Source organism: Salarias fasciatus, chromosome 23, assembly GCF_902148845.1.
Source record: "Salarias fasciatus chromosome 23, fSalaFa1.1, whole genome shotgun sequence".
Classification (NCBI taxonomy): Eukaryota; Metazoa; Chordata; class Actinopteri; order Blenniiformes; family Blenniidae; genus Salarias; species Salarias fasciatus.
The window spans coordinates 21,611,272-21,629,973 of NC_043766.1; the positions used below are offsets into that span (position 1 = coordinate 21,611,272).

General features: G+C 39.5%; 1 protein-coding gene across 1 annotated transcript; it reads right to left on the reverse strand.

Annotated features, from left to right (window-relative positions):
- Positions 1-4,983: 4,983 nt before the first annotated feature.
- LOC115381917 (uncharacterized) lies at positions 4,984-12,270 on the reverse strand. Its single transcript, XM_030083560.1, has 2 exons — positions 12,119-12,270; positions 4,984-5,853 (listed from the first exon to the last, which is right to left on the reverse strand). The coding sequence occupies exon 2, from the start codon at positions 5,831-5,833 to the stop codon at positions 5,102-5,104; it is 732 nt and encodes a 243-aa protein (XP_029939420.1). The 5' UTR covers positions 5,834-5,853; positions 12,119-12,270; the 3' UTR covers positions 4,984-5,101.
- Between the last annotated feature and the right edge of the window lie 6,432 nt (positions 12,271-18,702).

The window sequence follows — 18,702 nt, forward strand, 5'->3', positions numbered from 1 at the left end:
CTTTAATAAGGTCGATCAGCTTTTTGTGGAAAAGTATTTTCTACATTGCTTGGGCAATTAAGTCATAATTTTCTTTTGCTTTTGTTTTTTTTTTTTTTTTTTGTTTTTTTGAGGGGGGGCATTTTTTGCCTTCACATGTTGGTGTAAAACATCTCATAAATATTAATGAAAGAGACATCGAGACATACTCACAAATCTCACAATGACTCAGACAATTTTGTTTTCACCGTTTGTCAGAAAGAGAAATCATTCAAACAGACACCTTTAACCAAACCACAAAACACTCAGTAATTTCAAGAGTATCTGTAGAGAAACTTCTGTTTTCAGGAAATGACAGCATCCAGAAAGTACCTAAATGAGGGAACTGAGCCGAGAGGCAAAGACAAGCACATCAAACACCTCCACTTAGTGTTCGGGTCAAGCATGCATTCATACCTCTCTGAGGTTACCATTCTTATGCAACTCAATTTCTTGAGAATATAGTCAAGAATGAGTCATCTCTTTGTATTTCAACACCTGTGTAGAGGTGTGTGTGCGTGTGTCTGTGTGTGTGTGTGCACGTGCATGTGTGTGTTCATGCATGCATACTGAGTTCTTTCACTTACAAATCTTTAATAAGTATTTGACAATGATTCATTTTGACCTTTGCCTTCTGATTTCTCTTACCCAAAATCAAAGTCCTGTGGCCCTGCTCAACCTTTTCATGCATGAAACAAAAAAGAATTTAAATGTTTCATTGTATTAGACGTAACACTCCTGGGTTTCTTTGCGTTTCTTAATATTCCTCACACATTTACTTCTTTTTGTTCAGTCTTCTTTTTGAATAAAGCATTAATCTGATGTTCTTACAGAAGCTTTATGTTTCGTTTTATGTTTCCTTAAGAGTTGTTTTCTTGTCTCATACTGAAACTGGGGGGGGTATTTTTTTTTTTTGGGTGCATTGTATGAACAAAGCATTTAAGTAGGTCACTCAAGGGATTACATTTACAGTTTCTACAGCAATCCCACAATGTCCCACAGTCTATGTAGCAGAAGATGACAATGTTGCAGCTTTTCATGTGGTTTTTCTTCTTCGTGTTTCTTTCTTTCTTTCTTATTTGGCGGTGACTTCTGGGAGGGACGTTAAAGTATTAAGCATCTAGTGAACAGAGAAGTGCATTACAGGTTACATGGCTGTAAACCTTTGTGGTATTTCCACATGAGGATTAGAATGCAGTTCTATCATTTGCAATGCATCTTTGCAGGAACCTTGTTGGGAAAACAAATTTGAATAAAAGTGCTCAAAACTTTTTTTTTTTTTTTTTTTTTTTTTTTTTTCAGGTTGCAGTTTCACTGTGCTGCATGTGAAACTCCCTCCCCTACCTTTTTGATTAAGTTGAGTCTGACTCTCTGCAGGGGTGCAGATTTTTGGACATCATTTATTTTCAACAATGTGCCATTTGTCAGACACCACTAATATGTACACGAATCACGTGTCCTGCCTTTTAATCTAATTCAAAATTTATTGACTTAAAGTGTATCACTGTGGCACAGTTTACAAAGTGTTCAAACCTAATTTTGAATGACCTCTTCATTGTCCTAGAAGAGGAAATGAAGTCAGAATGCACTTGCATGCAGAGATACCCAACTTCTGTTTCACCAAATCTATTTCCAGCATTTGATCGCAGTGTTGATGAACATTTGAAATAATGTTATGTAGTATCTTTGTAGGTGCCTGTGTGTTGTAATCCTACAATTTGTCGTACTTTGGTGTGGAGATGTTGGTAAAAATAAGATTATTTTTAGAAACAGTTCACCTATAAAGATAGCGTGTGAATATTTTTACATGTTTATATACATGTTGTAATTGCTATAAGCAGTTAAAAACTTGTTTTGTCAAAGGTCTTTAAAATTTGTCCATCCTTTGATTCAACTATTCAGTTTCAAGTAAAAGGCAAAGACAAGTTACACTCTGCACATTTTCTAGTTCATCACAGAACAGTCAGGCACACTGACACAATCTCTGACATTCACAACAGTGGGAAAGTAAGGCTCATCATTTAACTTGACATGCATGATTTTGGACTTTGGGAACAAACCACAGTACCTAAAGTGAACCCACTGGTGCAACAGGAGAGCATGTGCTAAACAGAAAGGCCTGGCCCGGAGTTCAGACGTGGGGCCATGCCATGAGGGGGGAGTGCAACCAGAACACCACTGTCCAGTCATGTCGGGAGAGGACTTCAGCTTTATTCCTGGATTTTCTCTGCTGCTGTGATCCCCCCTAAAGTTCAATGGCACCCTTCAGTCAGGCCCTCCAGACACGATGCAAGGTATTAGTGGTCATCAGTCTTAGTTGCAATTATGTATTACATAACATGCAAATATAATCTGTTTTCCATTAATATTTTGTAACAAAATGATATTTAAAGAGAAAAAAAGCTGCACTAAAACTGTATTTGTCATGCCAAGTGTTTTGTCACATGAAGTGTCATGTTGGCCGTGTCTGTTTAGATTATACCAAATCTCAGACTCTTCATATGATTCATTTATTGCCCATTAGTCCTTTGCAAAGGGCACAGCACAGCCAAAAACTGAGAGCATCCTGCAGATGCTGTCTGTCCTCACTCCTCTTTCTATGGTTGTCTGAGGTGAATAATGTGAACATTGTTGTAAATGTTCTGTAAAAATGAATGAATGAATGACAATCATACAACTGTCTTATATCAACGGCTATTTGTTATGCATCAGAGACCAGCTGCAGCATCACAACTGAATTTTAATTAGTACTCTACAAAGAGTTAGCCCTAAATACAATGAAAACTATAATTATATACTAGGAATCCACAGTCCGTGGCTGTGGAGCGACAGGTGGCTCTCCAGCCTCATAGTAGGGGATTATTGTTGTATTTCTTAATATAATAATTATTTTTATTTTAGAGTTTATTCATTTATTTTAGATTTAAGTTTAGAGACGCACACTCAGCCAGTCGGATTTTGTCTGTTGATTGTCTACACACCCTGAAACCATTTCACTAAGGTTGGAGCTTCAGTAAATGAAAGTAAATCAGTAAATGAATCAATAAATCAGTAAATAAAAAAAAAAAGATAGCATTTCACTCTCTAAAGCTAGTGAGCTAGTGCACCAGTGGACATGTCAGTCAGTTTACTAGTAAACTAGCTCGCCGGTAAGGCCAAAACTTTCGTGACTAGTAAACATGCAGAACCTTGCTTTTCACTCGTGAACTAGTATACACTTTCAGCCCCACTAGTAGACAAGTGCAGATCAAAATGGCTTCACTAGTTAACTAGTATACCTCCTACTTTTACTAGTCAACTAGTAAACATTTTGAGTCCATCTAGTTCACTAGTAAGGTGATGTTATGGCCGCATTGATTCTCCATTCCTTCCCCAGTGTCTGAGTGTGTGGTTCCCAGGTTGCTGCTGCTGCAGGAACCAATCATCGCCTCATCGTCTGCAACTGGGGAGCCTGGCCAAGGAGCAGCTCGGCTCGCGGGACACCGACTGGGAGCTGGCTGCAACCCGCCATGCGCATGTGCCTCTTGGAGTCAGTTGTTAGTTGTGGCTGTTGTTGGTTAATTAGGCACTCGGTTTTTCGGTTTGTGAGATTCGGTGTTGTGTTTTGGTGTCAGGAATCCTTTGTTGTGTTTTCTATATGTTTAGTTGCCCTTTTGGCCTTATGTTTTTGGCTTTACAATTCTAGTTTAGAGTCTCTTTTTGTTCCCGTTTATTCTTACTTTTGTTAATAAATAACTTTAATTTCCACTTTCCATCTGTAGACTTTATGTTACTGCCTTTACCCATCTCCCAAACGAGCAGGTCGTAACAGGTGAAAAAGGCTTGAACTAGTTAACTAGTGAGCATGTTGGTCTTCACTAGTGAACGAGTGAGCATTTTGGCCATGAATAGTTAACTAGTATCATGCAGTTCTTCGCACGAGTTAACTAGTGACGTCAATACATGATTAGCTGATACGTCAGAGGTTTTGCAGCTCACTAGTTAACTAGTGTGCGTTTTTGACTTGTAATATCAAGGATGAATAATAAATACTCACTTGGTTTTACATATTATCGTTTTTCTGAGAATGTCTGCTGCCCTTGCAGAATTTTGCCATCAGTGATGACATTATTGAGTCAACATTCTTCTGGAAACCACAACCTTTAGATTTACCAAGATGTAGCTTATACTGATATATGAATATAAACTGATTTCTTAAAATCTAGTATTGAGTTTTAAGCTTTAAGTGCATTTTTTGAATATTTATGATGTTCATTAACTACCCAGAACTCTCATGGATGGTTGTGTTTGTGGTGTTTTCTAATGAATGAAGAAATGTTGGTTGGTAGAAATGTGGTTTACATTTTTTGTGATTACAATTGTTTGTGCTGGGTTACAAGTTTGCACTGAAAGAACAAATAAAACTATTTGAAGTAGTGATGTTTCAGTGAAGCTTATTAATACGTGTCTTACTCTGGGGTTATTCAAGCAGTGTAGAGATTAATTAAACTTCTTCTGCCTTCACTGTTTCCATCCAGATTGAGGCTGAAGCTCACTGTATCTTACAGTAATTGCTTTTTGTGGTGTCAATCCAGAAAAAGATTTGGATCTAATCAATGTATTGGAAACAACTAATCCTTTAGTATAGATGACTTTTTGTATAATGCAATCTTTATTCATGAGTAGAAACACACACACACACACACACACACACACTCACAATAAACAGTTCATAAGGAAACAGTTCAGCTCTCAAGACTTACACCTGCATGCAGAAATGCTTGTTAGTAGTAAGCAGGTGAAAATTACAACAATGATAACTTTCTCATACTCCAAATCCGACTGTTGTATAGTACCTTTGGAATACTCAGGAAATACACACAGGAATGTGTAATAAAAATTGCTTTGAAGCAAACATTTTATTGCGTTATATAGAAACATAACAACTTAATTTTTTTTTTTTTTTAATCTGGGGGGGATCTAGCATGTTTTTAATGCAGCTGTAGTGTGAATGATCAGCATCTTACACAGCATTGGCAGCTTTTCTGAGATACACCAAGTGGAAAACAGCCGTTTTCACACTGTCTGAAGCAAATAGCTGCAGTCACTCAGATGTATTTTGCCTTTGCACAGAGTGGATTCTCCCTGCTCTGGTGGAGGTATTGTGAGCTGGAGCTGAGCAGGAGGGCGACGGCATCCCAGGGACCTGCTGCTCCTCTCCTTCATCCGACACAGCTCTTGTGGGAATATGCTTTAGCAGAGCAGCCCCAAGGCAAGGGGGGTAAGTTGACAGGAGATTTTGTGGAAGCACAAATGGAGTGAGGACCCCAGAACCACTGGCACAAGATGTGTTATGGTAGGAATAGCCCGTCATGGTGCGGAGGGCATATGCAGGGATTACGACTGGGTGAAAGGGGTGCCCAGCAGTCATACCAGATGAATCTCTCGCACCCCAGTAGTAGTTCCCTTGCAGGGATTGGTAGTTGGCAGCGACAGGCTGGGGTATGAACTGCTGTTGCAGGTAGTTGGTTTGGTGTTCACTGAAGGCTGCAGGTTGCACCAGACCAAAGCGGAGCTTGAAGGCCATTAACTCTGCACTGAGCCTGGTGTTTTCCTCTTTCAGAACCATGAGATGATTCTCCATCACGTAGTCATTCATTCTTCTCTTCTCCCGTGAGCGTTTGGCTGCCTCATTGTTCTTACGACGTTTCTCCCAGTACAGAGCGTCCTTCTTCTCCTCGGGTATGAACTCCCGTTTGCGACGGGACCCTTTTTGCCCAAGGTCATTTTCCACTTCGAAAATAAAGCTCCCTTTGCCTTTATGAAAGTGGTTCATGCTGAAGTTTCAATGGAGTCCTGAAGAAAAATACAGAAGAAAAAAAACAAAAAAGTTATGTTTAGTGAAAATTGATCTGCAATCTTTTTGGTCATTCAAAAAAAAATTTCAGTTAAAACAGAACATATATTTTATAACATTTAATAGCAGTGCTTCCAGTTTCATTATGAGATGAAAGTTGAAGCTGTTTTTCCCCCAATACAAATGAGCATATTTTGACTTTTGACATGGACATTCAAACATTCAGCAGATAGCAGAAGCTTGTCTGTATATTGGTAATGTGGTTACATGCATTATGATTAATTGATTACCAGCAAACATAATTGTTAAAAATTGCAATTGATGATTTTTGAGCCTTATAATTTAATTTAATAATCCAAAATACTACCACTGTTTTTGTGTCATGATGGCTGTATCAGATTTGTGTTTAATGTTATCTTTAGTAAATATATTTTTTTTGTCTTGAAAACAAATTATAGTAAAAATTGTTGATCATCTAACCAAAACCCAAAGACATGGAACTGTACTTTCGTTCCTTCGACACACTTGCATAATCAGCTATATATGGTCCCTTCATTAATCACTGTTGTTGTGTTGTGAACAGAAATGTGCTGACAGAGAGTTGAAAGTTTTAGTTATTATACAAAACGTCACACATGAGGAACAGGCAAAATCATGTTAAGTCTTCATTTTCCGTTACTGAGTTCTAAACATATAAACACATTGCTATAATATAGCTTACATAAATGTTTTATTGGTTTTTTTTTTTTCTTAGTTCAAACTGCCCCTGTGACATTTAATCTTCTATCCTTCCAACAACGTCCTCCAGCTAATCTGGGGAATCTCCTTGCTGCTCCTGACACAACCAAGAGCTATAATCTAGCCTGCAGGTTCTTTGCGAATGCAAGACCCCCTCCCAGTCGGGAGTGTCTGATACACCTTCAACAGGAGGCTCCTAATCTAATATTTGAACCACCATCAATGCTTTCTCTCAGTGTGGAGGATTAGTTAGTTTACTTAAGGCTTCTCCTGGATAGTCAGGCTTGTAACTCTATAATGAAGAGATAATCATGCCACACAATGGAGACAACCCATTTTAATTACTTGTACTTTTGTAATGTTTGTTTGTTTGTTGGTTTCAATCATGATCTAAGCTCAATGACAATAGATGAGGGTGGAACTGAGGACTGACTTGTAAACAGAGACGTTTACCTTTCTGCTCGAGTCTATCTTTACTTCACCCGTCTGGCACAGAGACTGCCTGACTGCTGTCATGTTCACACCTTGAGATATTTCCATGATTCCTCCTCCCCTCACTTGTGTATAAAATTCCAAAATATCTCGCTGAAAAAAAAAAAAAACTTAGGGAATGCTCACCCCCATTGCTACCTAAACAGAGGTTGCCATTTCTTTTCCTTGAGAGCCCTCAACAGAGACCCACCACCCACTTTCAACTAGTCAGAAGTAACGCTGAATGTACAAGCTGAGTGTCTTTCACAATAAATCATCACATATATGCAAGAGGGTGACAGGACATTTCCAACAAGGCACTTTTTGCAGCTACAGAACTGCATGTGTTTCTCTGTGGCTAAAAAGTCATTGCTGTACTCAGTCTGTGGTTCACTTGAGGTGACATCAGGTATATCTAAGCTGCATACATAAAGTTGTGTCTTTTCACTATCAATATCAACAAATGTTAGGAATAATGCACTGGTAAGTAGCATATTTTTCTGTAATCCAACCACTTTTGGTGTTCACATGGTAGTAGAGTAAAGATAAAATCACTGTTTGAGTGTTTCTGTGAGTTTTGCCACACATGCAGACACATATGGAGCTGCTGTTTGTCATTGTTCTGCTCACTTGGCAAGGTTCCGTCCAATGAATCATCACTGGTTCTCACTTTATCTGTTTTATCTATTTGCTTTATTTAGTTATACAGGCAGAAAGGTAGCTGGTAATGGTCCATCTAGTGCATTGCATAAGATAAAATCAAACAGAGTGCTGAAGGAGGATGCTGGTAGCTTTTAATAAACTGCCGTTCATTCGTTTGGGTTTGTGGGTGATTTTATGGGAAGCTCTGCATGAAGGTTGAACACTGCTGAAACCACAACCTGCTGCCTGTGTAAGAGATCATACACACAGACACGCGCAGTGAGAAACAACTCATGCTTCTCTCTTTTCCCTCACTGACGCTTGACCTATACTTTTGTTGAACAACATTTGATAAATCCACAGTTGATCTGGCATGAAATGCTTTATGCATGTGAGATTTTCAGAACTGCAGATTTAGACACCAACCAGGATGTCACACTAAGTACTTCTCTTGTGCTCAAAGTAAAACTTCATGGTCCATCACCTCCTGAATTAGCATGTCTATTTATGGCCATTTTCAGTAATATTTTGTGTGTTTTATTGGGGTTTTTTTCTGAAATGTATACTTTTTAAGATGTATTTACCTTCCTGACAGGCTTTTTTATGCCACTCTAGTGGAGTTACAATCATTAAGTATTACATATTTAAAAGGGGCCAAGTACCCTGTGGTGGTAGGATCGCACATCAAGCTAAAAATATTCAAGCCTGTGTTTCAGTGAGAATGTAGACTCCGCATGCTCGTACATCTGTGTGAGAGCATGCACACCTGCCTGCCAGTGTGCAACACAAAGACCAAGCCTTGCAGACTTAAAAAAAAATAAAAAAGCTCCAGCAGGAAGACGATGAACAATAATCACACAGGGAGATACATTAAAAAAAGAAAAGAAAAAAAAAGAACGAGGGCTTCTGAGTGAAATCTCTCTTGAGACAGAGCTTTTTCACTATTCGAATGAACATTTGCACCTGTTTCTTATTGACTAATTATAGTCTGGCTGCTTTTTAGTAAGAAACTTCTTTTGCCATCCGTTTTATCACATACTAACATCTGCTGTCTTGTCCCTGTGTAGTATGCCAGAATTTGTTAAAATAACCACTTAAACAAGAGATTGTTCATTTCAAATGGTCCACATACAGTAACTTTTCACCTCAATCGACCTGTTTATGCCTGGATCAAACTGCCACTTCAGAACATATTCACGGACGATTGCATTTCGCTTCTAAAGCTATGCCATTTATTTAGGAAAGAGAACACTGTGAATTAATATTGTTGTTTATTAAAGAATAACAGCATTAATAGCAGGGTTGTGGCGTAACGGATTCCATGTAACGGCGTTACGTAATTAGGAAACAAAAAAATGTAACTGTAATCCGTTACAGTACGTAAAACATGTAATCTCGTTACATGTATATGTGATAAAAAAAATACGGATAACTTTTGAAAATCAGACGGAATATACCAGAAATACATCAGACATGCGCGCCGTACACAGACATTGCGACACTTTGCACTCTACAGCACTTTATGGCACAAACCGCGACACCACCATAGATCTATACATAATAGACACTGTAGATATATAAACAATAGACGCCGCATCGACTACCATCTTGGAGCAGCCTCCTGTTCTACTGTTAAATGTTTAACCGTGAATGAAACAGCCCGCGTTGCCATGGACTTTACCACCTGCTGCTGGAGTCGTGGCTGCTCCAGGGAGAGAAACTCGTTCTTTGGCTGGAAACTTAGACATCATTTTGTATTTCAGTCAGATGAGGCCCAGAACTTCTCTGTAGAATGTAAATCCTGCCTCCCAGCTGTGAAAATGCTCTCAACGTCCAGGGACTCATCATCAAACCTGGAGAAACATCTACAGGTATGAAACACACCTGAACTCACAGTGAAGCTAAAGTGTTATTAGCCTGCTAACCTGTCAGTAACCTGCTGCTGAGAACCGCAGCCTCACCAGGCTGAACTCAGAAGAATCTGATGGAGGCAATAATATCTTCAGCCTGGATGGAGGATTTATTGGAGACTGCATGTTACCTTCCGTCAATGAGGAATGAATGAATTCTGAACTTTTGAAAAAATATTGTGCATGGCCTACCTGAACACAAATTACTGCTCCTCACTACAGCAGTACAGCTACACAGCAGACTGAGTATGATATAAATGTGTGTTAACACTGCCAGTACAGCTCCTGGCGCTGCTGCTGGACTGTATACATACTAGTGGACCAGTTAGAACTGATGGTGCTGATCCTGAGTCAGAAAGAAAGAAAGACTGTCAGTAGGTTAGGGGATGTATATGTTTTTGGTATTAGTTTGGGCTGAACAAACAGAGGTCTGCATGTGTTCATAGCACTAAAGAGCATTTAGTGTTTGTTGTGTGTAGAGTTGGCAATACACTGAGAGGATCAATTCAATTCAATTCAATTTTATTATAGCACATTTAAAAAAAACGTCCGTTGGCCAATTCACACAATCTAATTGTCTGTCTTTATTTTTATGTTTGCTGGTGAAGTAATTAAATAGTAACTAAAGTTATCTGGTACGATACTTTTTAAAGAAAGAATTACAGTAAGTTACTCATTACATTTTTTGAAAAGTAACTTGTAATTGTATCAGATTACATCTTTAAAGTAACCCTCCCAACCCTGATTAATAGACCATGGAACAACTGAAGAAAAATCTTATTTCTTCCATTAGGATGACATTTGCTTTTAGAATTTTATAACTGTTTATCCTTAGCATATGTGTGTGCAGAAACATTGGCCTTGTGTACATGTAGGAACTAAGCCACCACCAATATTTTCAATAGATGGAACTGTGGCTGCTTATTCTCTTAAATTCAGACCTTTATCATCACTAACAATGAAGGCCTTTCACAATGAAAAGCATTCGTTTAAAAAAACAAAAAAACAAAAAAATAAGATACCATTAGTATCTTTTCTTAAATAAAAAAAATTGAATAATGTATTTTGTTGGAGTATATTAACTGTGTGTGTGTGTGTGTGTGTGTGTGTGTGTGTGTGTGTGTGTGTGTGTGTGTGTGTTCTCGTATTTCTATCCTTGTTGGGGCCAAATGTCCCCACAAGGATAGCAAAACGTGAAACGACGTGCCTTGTGGGGACCTTTTTCCGGTCCTAAGTAGGAGAAACAGTGTTTTCTTGACCATGTTGTTGTTACTGAAAAAAGTAAAAGTGCAAAAACATTTCTTTAGGGTTAGGCTTTGTTGTGGTGTGGGTTAGGGTTAGGGTAAGGGTCAGGGTTAGGGGCTAGACATGAATGGGAGTCAATGGACGGTCCCCACAAGGATAGAAATACGAGACTGAGCGTGTGTGTGTGTGTGTGTGTGTGTGTGTGTGTGTGTGTGTGAGTGAGAGACTGAAAAACCTGTTACTATGAACCTTTCCATTACAATGCTGTTATTCATACAACTGCACTGTGGTACCAGAAGCTGCACACTCAGAAAAAAGTGTTGTTATTGATGCCTAGGGATCAGAAAATTCACAACTGCACGTGTTACACTGGAATGGATCACAATAACAGGGCATTTATGCCAGATTTTTTTAAAGTCAAGTTATTTGTGAACCTAATGATTTGACTTCAGATCAACTTGAAGGGTTTTCTATTCTTAGACATTCTTATTTAATTGAAGGACTGAACTATTGACCATCAGAAAGAAATGTTATTCTACATGGCAGTGGAGACACAAACCAAACATTGTCTCTTAAAATGTTGTTTTTATGTTATTAGTTTAGGATTTCTTTTGTATGTTTTATCAAGAAATACAAGAAGCAACACACTGGACCTGTTATGCTAACATTTTATAGTCATCATTTGTTTGAATTTTTTGTCATGTGGAGTCATGATTTCATTTAAAAATAACCACCATGCATGTGAGAGATATCCTTATTTTCTTTGCGATACATTTATAACTGAAAAACAAAATGCTAATAGGAACATCCATTTGCCAACTATGTATGAGTAAATGTTGTGCATCAAAGAAATGATGGTCCAGTGGATTTTGAACATGATTTACAGGAAAAAATGTTTATATTAAAAAACAACACACGCTTAAACAGTGTGTTCTTTTGCAGATACCTACGAGGCATAAACACTTCCCCTTTCTCAAAACAATTACTGTTAAATAACTGAAGAAGACATTTGCAGGTAATTTACAGGGCATAACACTGTTTTTTAAAGGTCAGCCTATTTCACTCCAGTGCACCATTTGACAGAAAATGATGGACAGTTGATTTCAGCATATCCATTAATGTTGTGGTGTGACTGGCCTATTGTGTGTGTAAAATAAGTGTCCCCGGTCAGGAGTTTTAAACATTTCCTTTCTTGAATCCGTCTGTTTGTGTATGTGTTTCAAACGTCTTTAACATGTGAAAATTTGCGAGATCTTACCTGCGAGGAAACAAGAAGCCCACTGTCGCAAAACTTCACAGGAGATATAGAGTTTTCTTGCTCTTTAGTTAGACTTGTAGAACCGATCACCCACTCCAACACTTGAAGGGCCACAGCAGTTTCCTCCTGACCTACACCTGCTCACCTCTCTGTTTGTCTCACTGTGTCTGTTGTGTTCTCTGTTTAGCTCTGTCCACCTCTTTTGTTGGTTGAAAAGTGTTTGACTCCCCCTCCGATCTCGATGAAGTTGTGGTGTCAGTGGCGTACCCACACAGAGGTCCTCCCTGTGTGAGTGAATCAGGTAGAATGTATATGGTAAAAAGAAAATGTACTCTTGCGTGTGTTGGTCAGCAGCATACTTTTGCAACAATAATTTATTAAATAATTAAATGAAAAAAACAAAGTGATGACCAATTTTGCAATGTCATGTCAGCTCAAATTATTAAATTATTTTTATTATAAATTATTGCATAAATATTCACCCAATGTCTTTTTTTTTTAATTAAAAATTAATAAGCATACAGAAATCTAATGCCTTATTAGTGGTTCAGCGCAGCAGACCTGTTGTTTTCTGTGCTCAAGTTGCCTCATGATGTCTTGTGTTAACTTAAATGATTTAATGACACATTTTTATAGTTGAGACACTTTAATATGCTCTCTTTTTGGGGAAAATTCCCAAACACACCAGAAATAACCGTCTTGGCAGCAGACGTAGTGACAGAAACAGTTTGAGGATAAAGGCCATAACACTTGTACTAAAGTGTCACCACATTACAGACTATGTCAGATATTTATAGACGGACACAACTGAAACAGTTTTAAAGGTTTGTTTTAGATAAATGTACCATATTCCACAAAAGGAATACTGAAGTATTCTCACTAATTAGCATATGCCCTGAAGAGCAGACTGTCCATATAAAAGAAATATCCACTCACTAACCTACTTCTGATTTGTTCTGCAGACTTTGTGCACTTTGTGATCTGTTAATTCCACAGCAAAACAGCAAAACACAACTCTGAAAATTAAACTATAACTTATGCCTTTTTTAGTAAACAGATCTTTTACTCAATCGCAATGTTTATTTATAACCATTGTCACATGCAGGGTACGTTTCCTGTTGTGACAGATCTGGACCTCAGAGATTTGTGAAGGCGCAACGCTGTGTTGTTGCGACTGTTGTTGCGGCTGTTGTTGTTGACTTTTGACTTATCGATGCTACATGTCTGTCAAAGTTTGTCAAAGGCCTTTCTCCCCTATTTTCAAGGTGCAGGCAGATTTTCAATGAACCCCCATTAAAATATATCTTATATATTCACAACAGCACTATAATTTTCTCATTACAAAAGATAAAATATATGATATTTAATACCATCAGTTCAGTTGAAGAATTAAAGATAATAAAACTGTATACCACACTTTTTTGAAAGTTGTGGTCATGAGCTAATTTCAGAGGTTTGGTTTACTGAATCAGACCTGAAACTAAGCTGTTCCAGAAAGCAGGGTGATACAATAGCCTGTGCTGTGGATTCAGAGCAAGAAGATCCTGGGTCCAAACATATGGTCTTTATTCTCTCTTTGCTTGCTGAGTTTTCTCCGTGTATTCCAGCTCCAGCAATCCAAAGGAAAAAGATTAACAGCCACTGCAGTAAGTGGACGTAAGTATTTTGTGGGCATGTGTGAGCATTAGTTAGTGCATGTTTTATGATGGGTGTGAGTGTGCTTCAACTAAACGCTGCCTTTTACCCAAGTCAACTCAGCTTGGCTTCTGCGCTTTGATAACCTTGTTGTTTATAGCAGGTGTAAAACATGCAGAGGGAGTCAGAAACTGAAATTATCTTGCAAAAAAACAGAACAAGACCAAGCAAATGACAAATGGATGACTGCCACCCAAGCTGTCTTGTGAACAGATCTCTTGCTTGTCAGTGTTGCGAGTTAATTTGCATTTCTGGCACTGTTTATGTTATGGCCCCCTCTGCTGGTTTCTTCGCAAACCTTTTGCTCATAAGTCTACAGTGAAAAGAATCAGTTTTATTTAGCCAGTGGTTTCACTAAATATGTACAGGATATTTCAAATTGACGAGTCTGATTCTTGAGCTTTAAGGAGAAAAAGTGCCCCTTTGAATCAAGATATTTCTCATAGGTTTATTTGAGCTCCTTCAATAGGATTGAAATAAACAAAATGGAATAATGTATTTTGTTGGAGTATTTTAACTGTGTGTGTGTGTGTGTGTGTGTGTGTGTGTGTGTGTGTGTGTGTGTGTGTGTGTGTGTGTGTGTCAGAAACATCGTTTCAGTTAAAGAGGCATCACAGAAAATATTGGCATTTGAGTCATATATCAAGGTAAAACTTGACTATACAATTGAGTCACATTAGTGAACGGAAATTTATGTTTGGGACTAAAATCCATTTACTTAACTATGACTTATTTTCACTGTGTAGCAACTGAGCCTGTCTTCAAACGACTTTGCATTTTGTTGCCTTTAGTATTGAAGTTAGAAATTTCGCATTGTCTTATTTTCAGTGGACCTTGGAAATCCTGTTCTTGCAAAAAGTAACACTTTTGTATTCATTCTTGTCAGATACCTATAGACAGTACGTATTATTATCATGATTTTATGTTATTCCTAATTCTATCCGAAGTGAGCCATAAAGAGATTATCTCAAGAAAAAACTGATTAAGAAGAAAGAGTGTCATGATTTGTTTGTCACTGAACATGTGGGTTTTCAAAACAACTGTTAAACATTTGGTTTCCCATCCAATCACAGTGTGCTGGGAAAGCACGCAGTGGGGATGAGGGGGAATACCGATTCAGCCAGCACCCAGTTTCGTTGGCGTTGTTTTTTTCACACTGCGGAAAAAAAATGCACCAACAGTAACCCCACCACCACCAATTTAAAAAAAAAAAAAAAAACCTCGCCCTCTGTCAATGCATATGATGAAAACGAATTTGGTTTTGGATGGAAAACTGTTCTCTGCATGTTTTCTAATTACATTAACTTAATGCAAATGTTTATAGAGTTGTTTCAAACAAAAGAGCCTACAGCTGTTTAAACTGTTTGATGATGTGTCGCTTCTCTCTAACCAAAGTTCAGAGAAAGTCAAGCAGAAGTCTGAAATTCTAAATCAGTGACTTATGATTGAAATTGCACCCATACAACTCTCAGAACAAGGTTTACCTGCTTTTAATGTGGCAAAATAAGAAAACCCCAAGCTGTGCATGTGGGCGGATCCATGTGCTTATCAACCGATAATCAATACAACTGTGATTACAGCAAACTTTGTGGTTTATCCTTAGCAAACTCTTAGCGTCCTCCGGGACTCAAATGCGCTCCGACGTGAGAGATCCGCGCCGGCGCGCCGCTGAACCGGCTCCTGGTCTCCCTCTCCACGTGCGCATCCACGCTCAAACCCCGGTGCCGCGTTTCCTGCAGGTGTAGAGGTAGACCGGGATACACGGCAGGTGGAGACAGGTAGGGGGGCCGCCGATGCAGCGTTAGATCATCAGGTCCACTCGCAGCAGAGTAACTAGACAGGGGAAGCACCCAATTATGAGACGGGCAGGGGAGGGCGGACACCGGGCGCAGGGCGCCGGGGCTGGACAGAAAGGCCGGGATTGGGGACAGGAGCTGTGCGGGTGCAGCGGTCGACAGGCGGGTGTCATCGCCGGAGGACACCAGGTGTTGGACATCCATCTTGACCTCCGCTGACCTACTGCACACCGCACTGTCCTCTGCGGTGGAGACTAAACTGGGCCTGGAGAGGACTGGATCAAAGACACCAACGCACCTGGCCGGGCTAAAACACGGGATTTTGCCCTCCAGCTGGTACATCTCCGAGTCTTGTGTCAGCCCACCGAGACATGCTGTATTGCTGCCCCAAAGCCCTGCCTGCAGCAGAGATGGCCTGTGCTGCACAGGGGGTAGGGGCACACCGGGGGGCAAGACTGATGCAGCACATGCTGCATCTTCCTGCGCAAACGCCACTTTGGACGTGTCGACGCACAGGCTGCGGCTGTACTGCATGTTGAGCACCTGAGCCCGCAGATGGGCGTTCTCCTTACTCAGAGCCAGCAAGTGGCCTTCGACCATCAGGTCCTTCAGCCTCCTCTTCTGCCTGGACCGCCGGGCCGCCTCGTTGTTCTTCTCTCGCTTGATCCAGTAGGTGGCGTCTTTCTGGTCGGCGGGGATCATCTCCCTCTTGCGGCGCGTGACGGGTTGTCTCAAGTGGCCGCTGTAGGTCCGGAAACTCATCAGACGTCCAGGCAGTGGACCGTACCGTGGCACAGAGACGAGTCCCGGATCGGGCTCCAAGTATCCGACATTACCCCCCGAGGCTCCGTCGGGGCTGCTCGGGCTGGACATGGTCCTAGTGAGAGAAATGAACACTGACGGTCAATACATCTTATTATCTAATATATCTGGTGATGGTCAGATTACCATAGGCGGGGGATCAGCAGGCAATGTAGAAAAATAAGTGCCAACAGTCACCTATCTGTCTATCTATCTATCTATCTATCTATCTATCTATCTATCTATCTATCTATCCAACTATATGTCTGTCTGTCTGTCTGTCTGTAAAAACGCAGCTGGTCAAAGTTGGTTGAACTAACAAATCATTTCATACACGACCTAAGGCGTGATTCTGTATGTTTAGTTTTAGCAGGAATTTACAAAGGACGGGTCTATACAGACCTTCATAATCATCAAAAGAATGAGGGGGGAAACATCTTAGTATCCAAACATTTTGATGTTCGGGACAATTTATATGTTATGCAGCTGTCTGCATATATTGAATATCAGCGTCCTGCCTTCCGCGAGATGTTTAAACAGAGCTGCATTGAACTGACCTGAAGACGATCACACCCGTGAGATGATTTGGCCGACGGAACCAACAGTCTGTATTGATTCTGCAGGAGCACGGAGCTGCGCTGCCTCAGTCCAGAGCACTTTGATTCTGACTCCTTCTATTTTTTGTCTCTTGGTTCGGCCTTCAGCTTTGTGGGTGTTACAGTTCAGCCCGGAAAGGGCTGCGCTTACCTTTTCTGTCAGAGTGAGCGGTGCTGAAGAGAGCAGGTGCTGCCGTGCAGCAGCGCACGGTGCGAGCGCACTGCGCATCCAGGTCAGGCGCATCACAGTGTCTTTTGAATTCAGTGGAAGTTTACGTGCGTTTGAAAGCAATAGGTGAAACTGAAATTGCTCGATTGCCCTACTTACTTTTGTTACGACGCCGTGGAGCAACGCGAGGAAATTGATTCCTTAATTCCTTTGTAATTTTTAAGCAACCGCTAAAATAATGGCCATGTTAAGGGTCAAGTGTAAGGCTTCCCTTTATTTTGTACAGGGGTGTGATTTTGTCCTGAAACCTTGAAAGATTGGGTGTGAGATTTTGGTGAGCAGGAAAAATAATGGGAAAAACAAAACCATCTGCCTGTCCGTCCTTCATGCAGAACCAGAAAGACCAATACAATGCAAGGGGATGAAAATATATAATTTACCTCTTTTAATTTGTGAAAACTGTCAGACTTTAAAGTAGTCTCTTGTCTCGAAGTAAAATTAATCGGTCCATGTGTCCCAGAAAACGTTTCATCCCTTATTTACAGTAGGGGGCTTCATAAATGGAGGCTGTTCCCTTGACTCCACTAGCTGTTGGAGACACTTAAGCTCAGCAATGCAACTGCGTTTACTTATGCAATGAATGGAAAAACTTTGCACAACATTATTCTTCTGCAGATTATACTCATTATTCACTTGCGGTGCGATGAGTGTGAGGGGGTGTCCAGATAAAGTGGAGTGTGGGTGTCCCATCGACTCTGTTTGTAGAAAAGTTCTGACTCACAGTAACCACATCGGCCACAGCGCAGACGTGTTCCAACAGTCAGATCTTTCTCAGTAAGGGGATTGACATCAGATTTTTAAAGCAATAGTAACACAGCATATCACATCGGCTCCGAATGAGTTTTGAAAAGAGTCACGTAAACACATGGAAGCTTATTATAACACTGAATTGTTGCAGTAATACATATCTGATATCTCATTACCAAAGTGTAAAGTTATTCAGATCAAATCCAGTTAATTTAATCTTTTTTTTTTTTTTTTTTGTATGAGTTTTTGCAGGCATCGTTGTGATTGTAGTGAAACTCCCAAAACTGTAGCACTGAAGAGGTGCACAACAACTGGACATAATGCACAACTTAAAAAGGTGATGATGATTAAAGACTTCATTCCATCCTTAATATTAATAATACTTTAAAAGAAACATAATAATAGCAAAATCAACAACAGCAATAATAATCATGATGATAATAATAATAATTAATGATAATAATAATAATAATAATAATAATAATAATAATAATAATAATAATAATAATAATAGTAATAATAATAACAACAATAATAATAATGATAATAATAGCAATAATAATAATAATATGGCCCCATAGGAGTTAAGGTAATTTCCTGATAGGTCATTTTACTCCAACTTTGTGTCTAGTTGACTGTAAATTTCATTGACAATTTTGAATTGCTGCACCGGAGACTTTGTTGTCAAATCAAGCCACAATAGTACTTATACATATATAT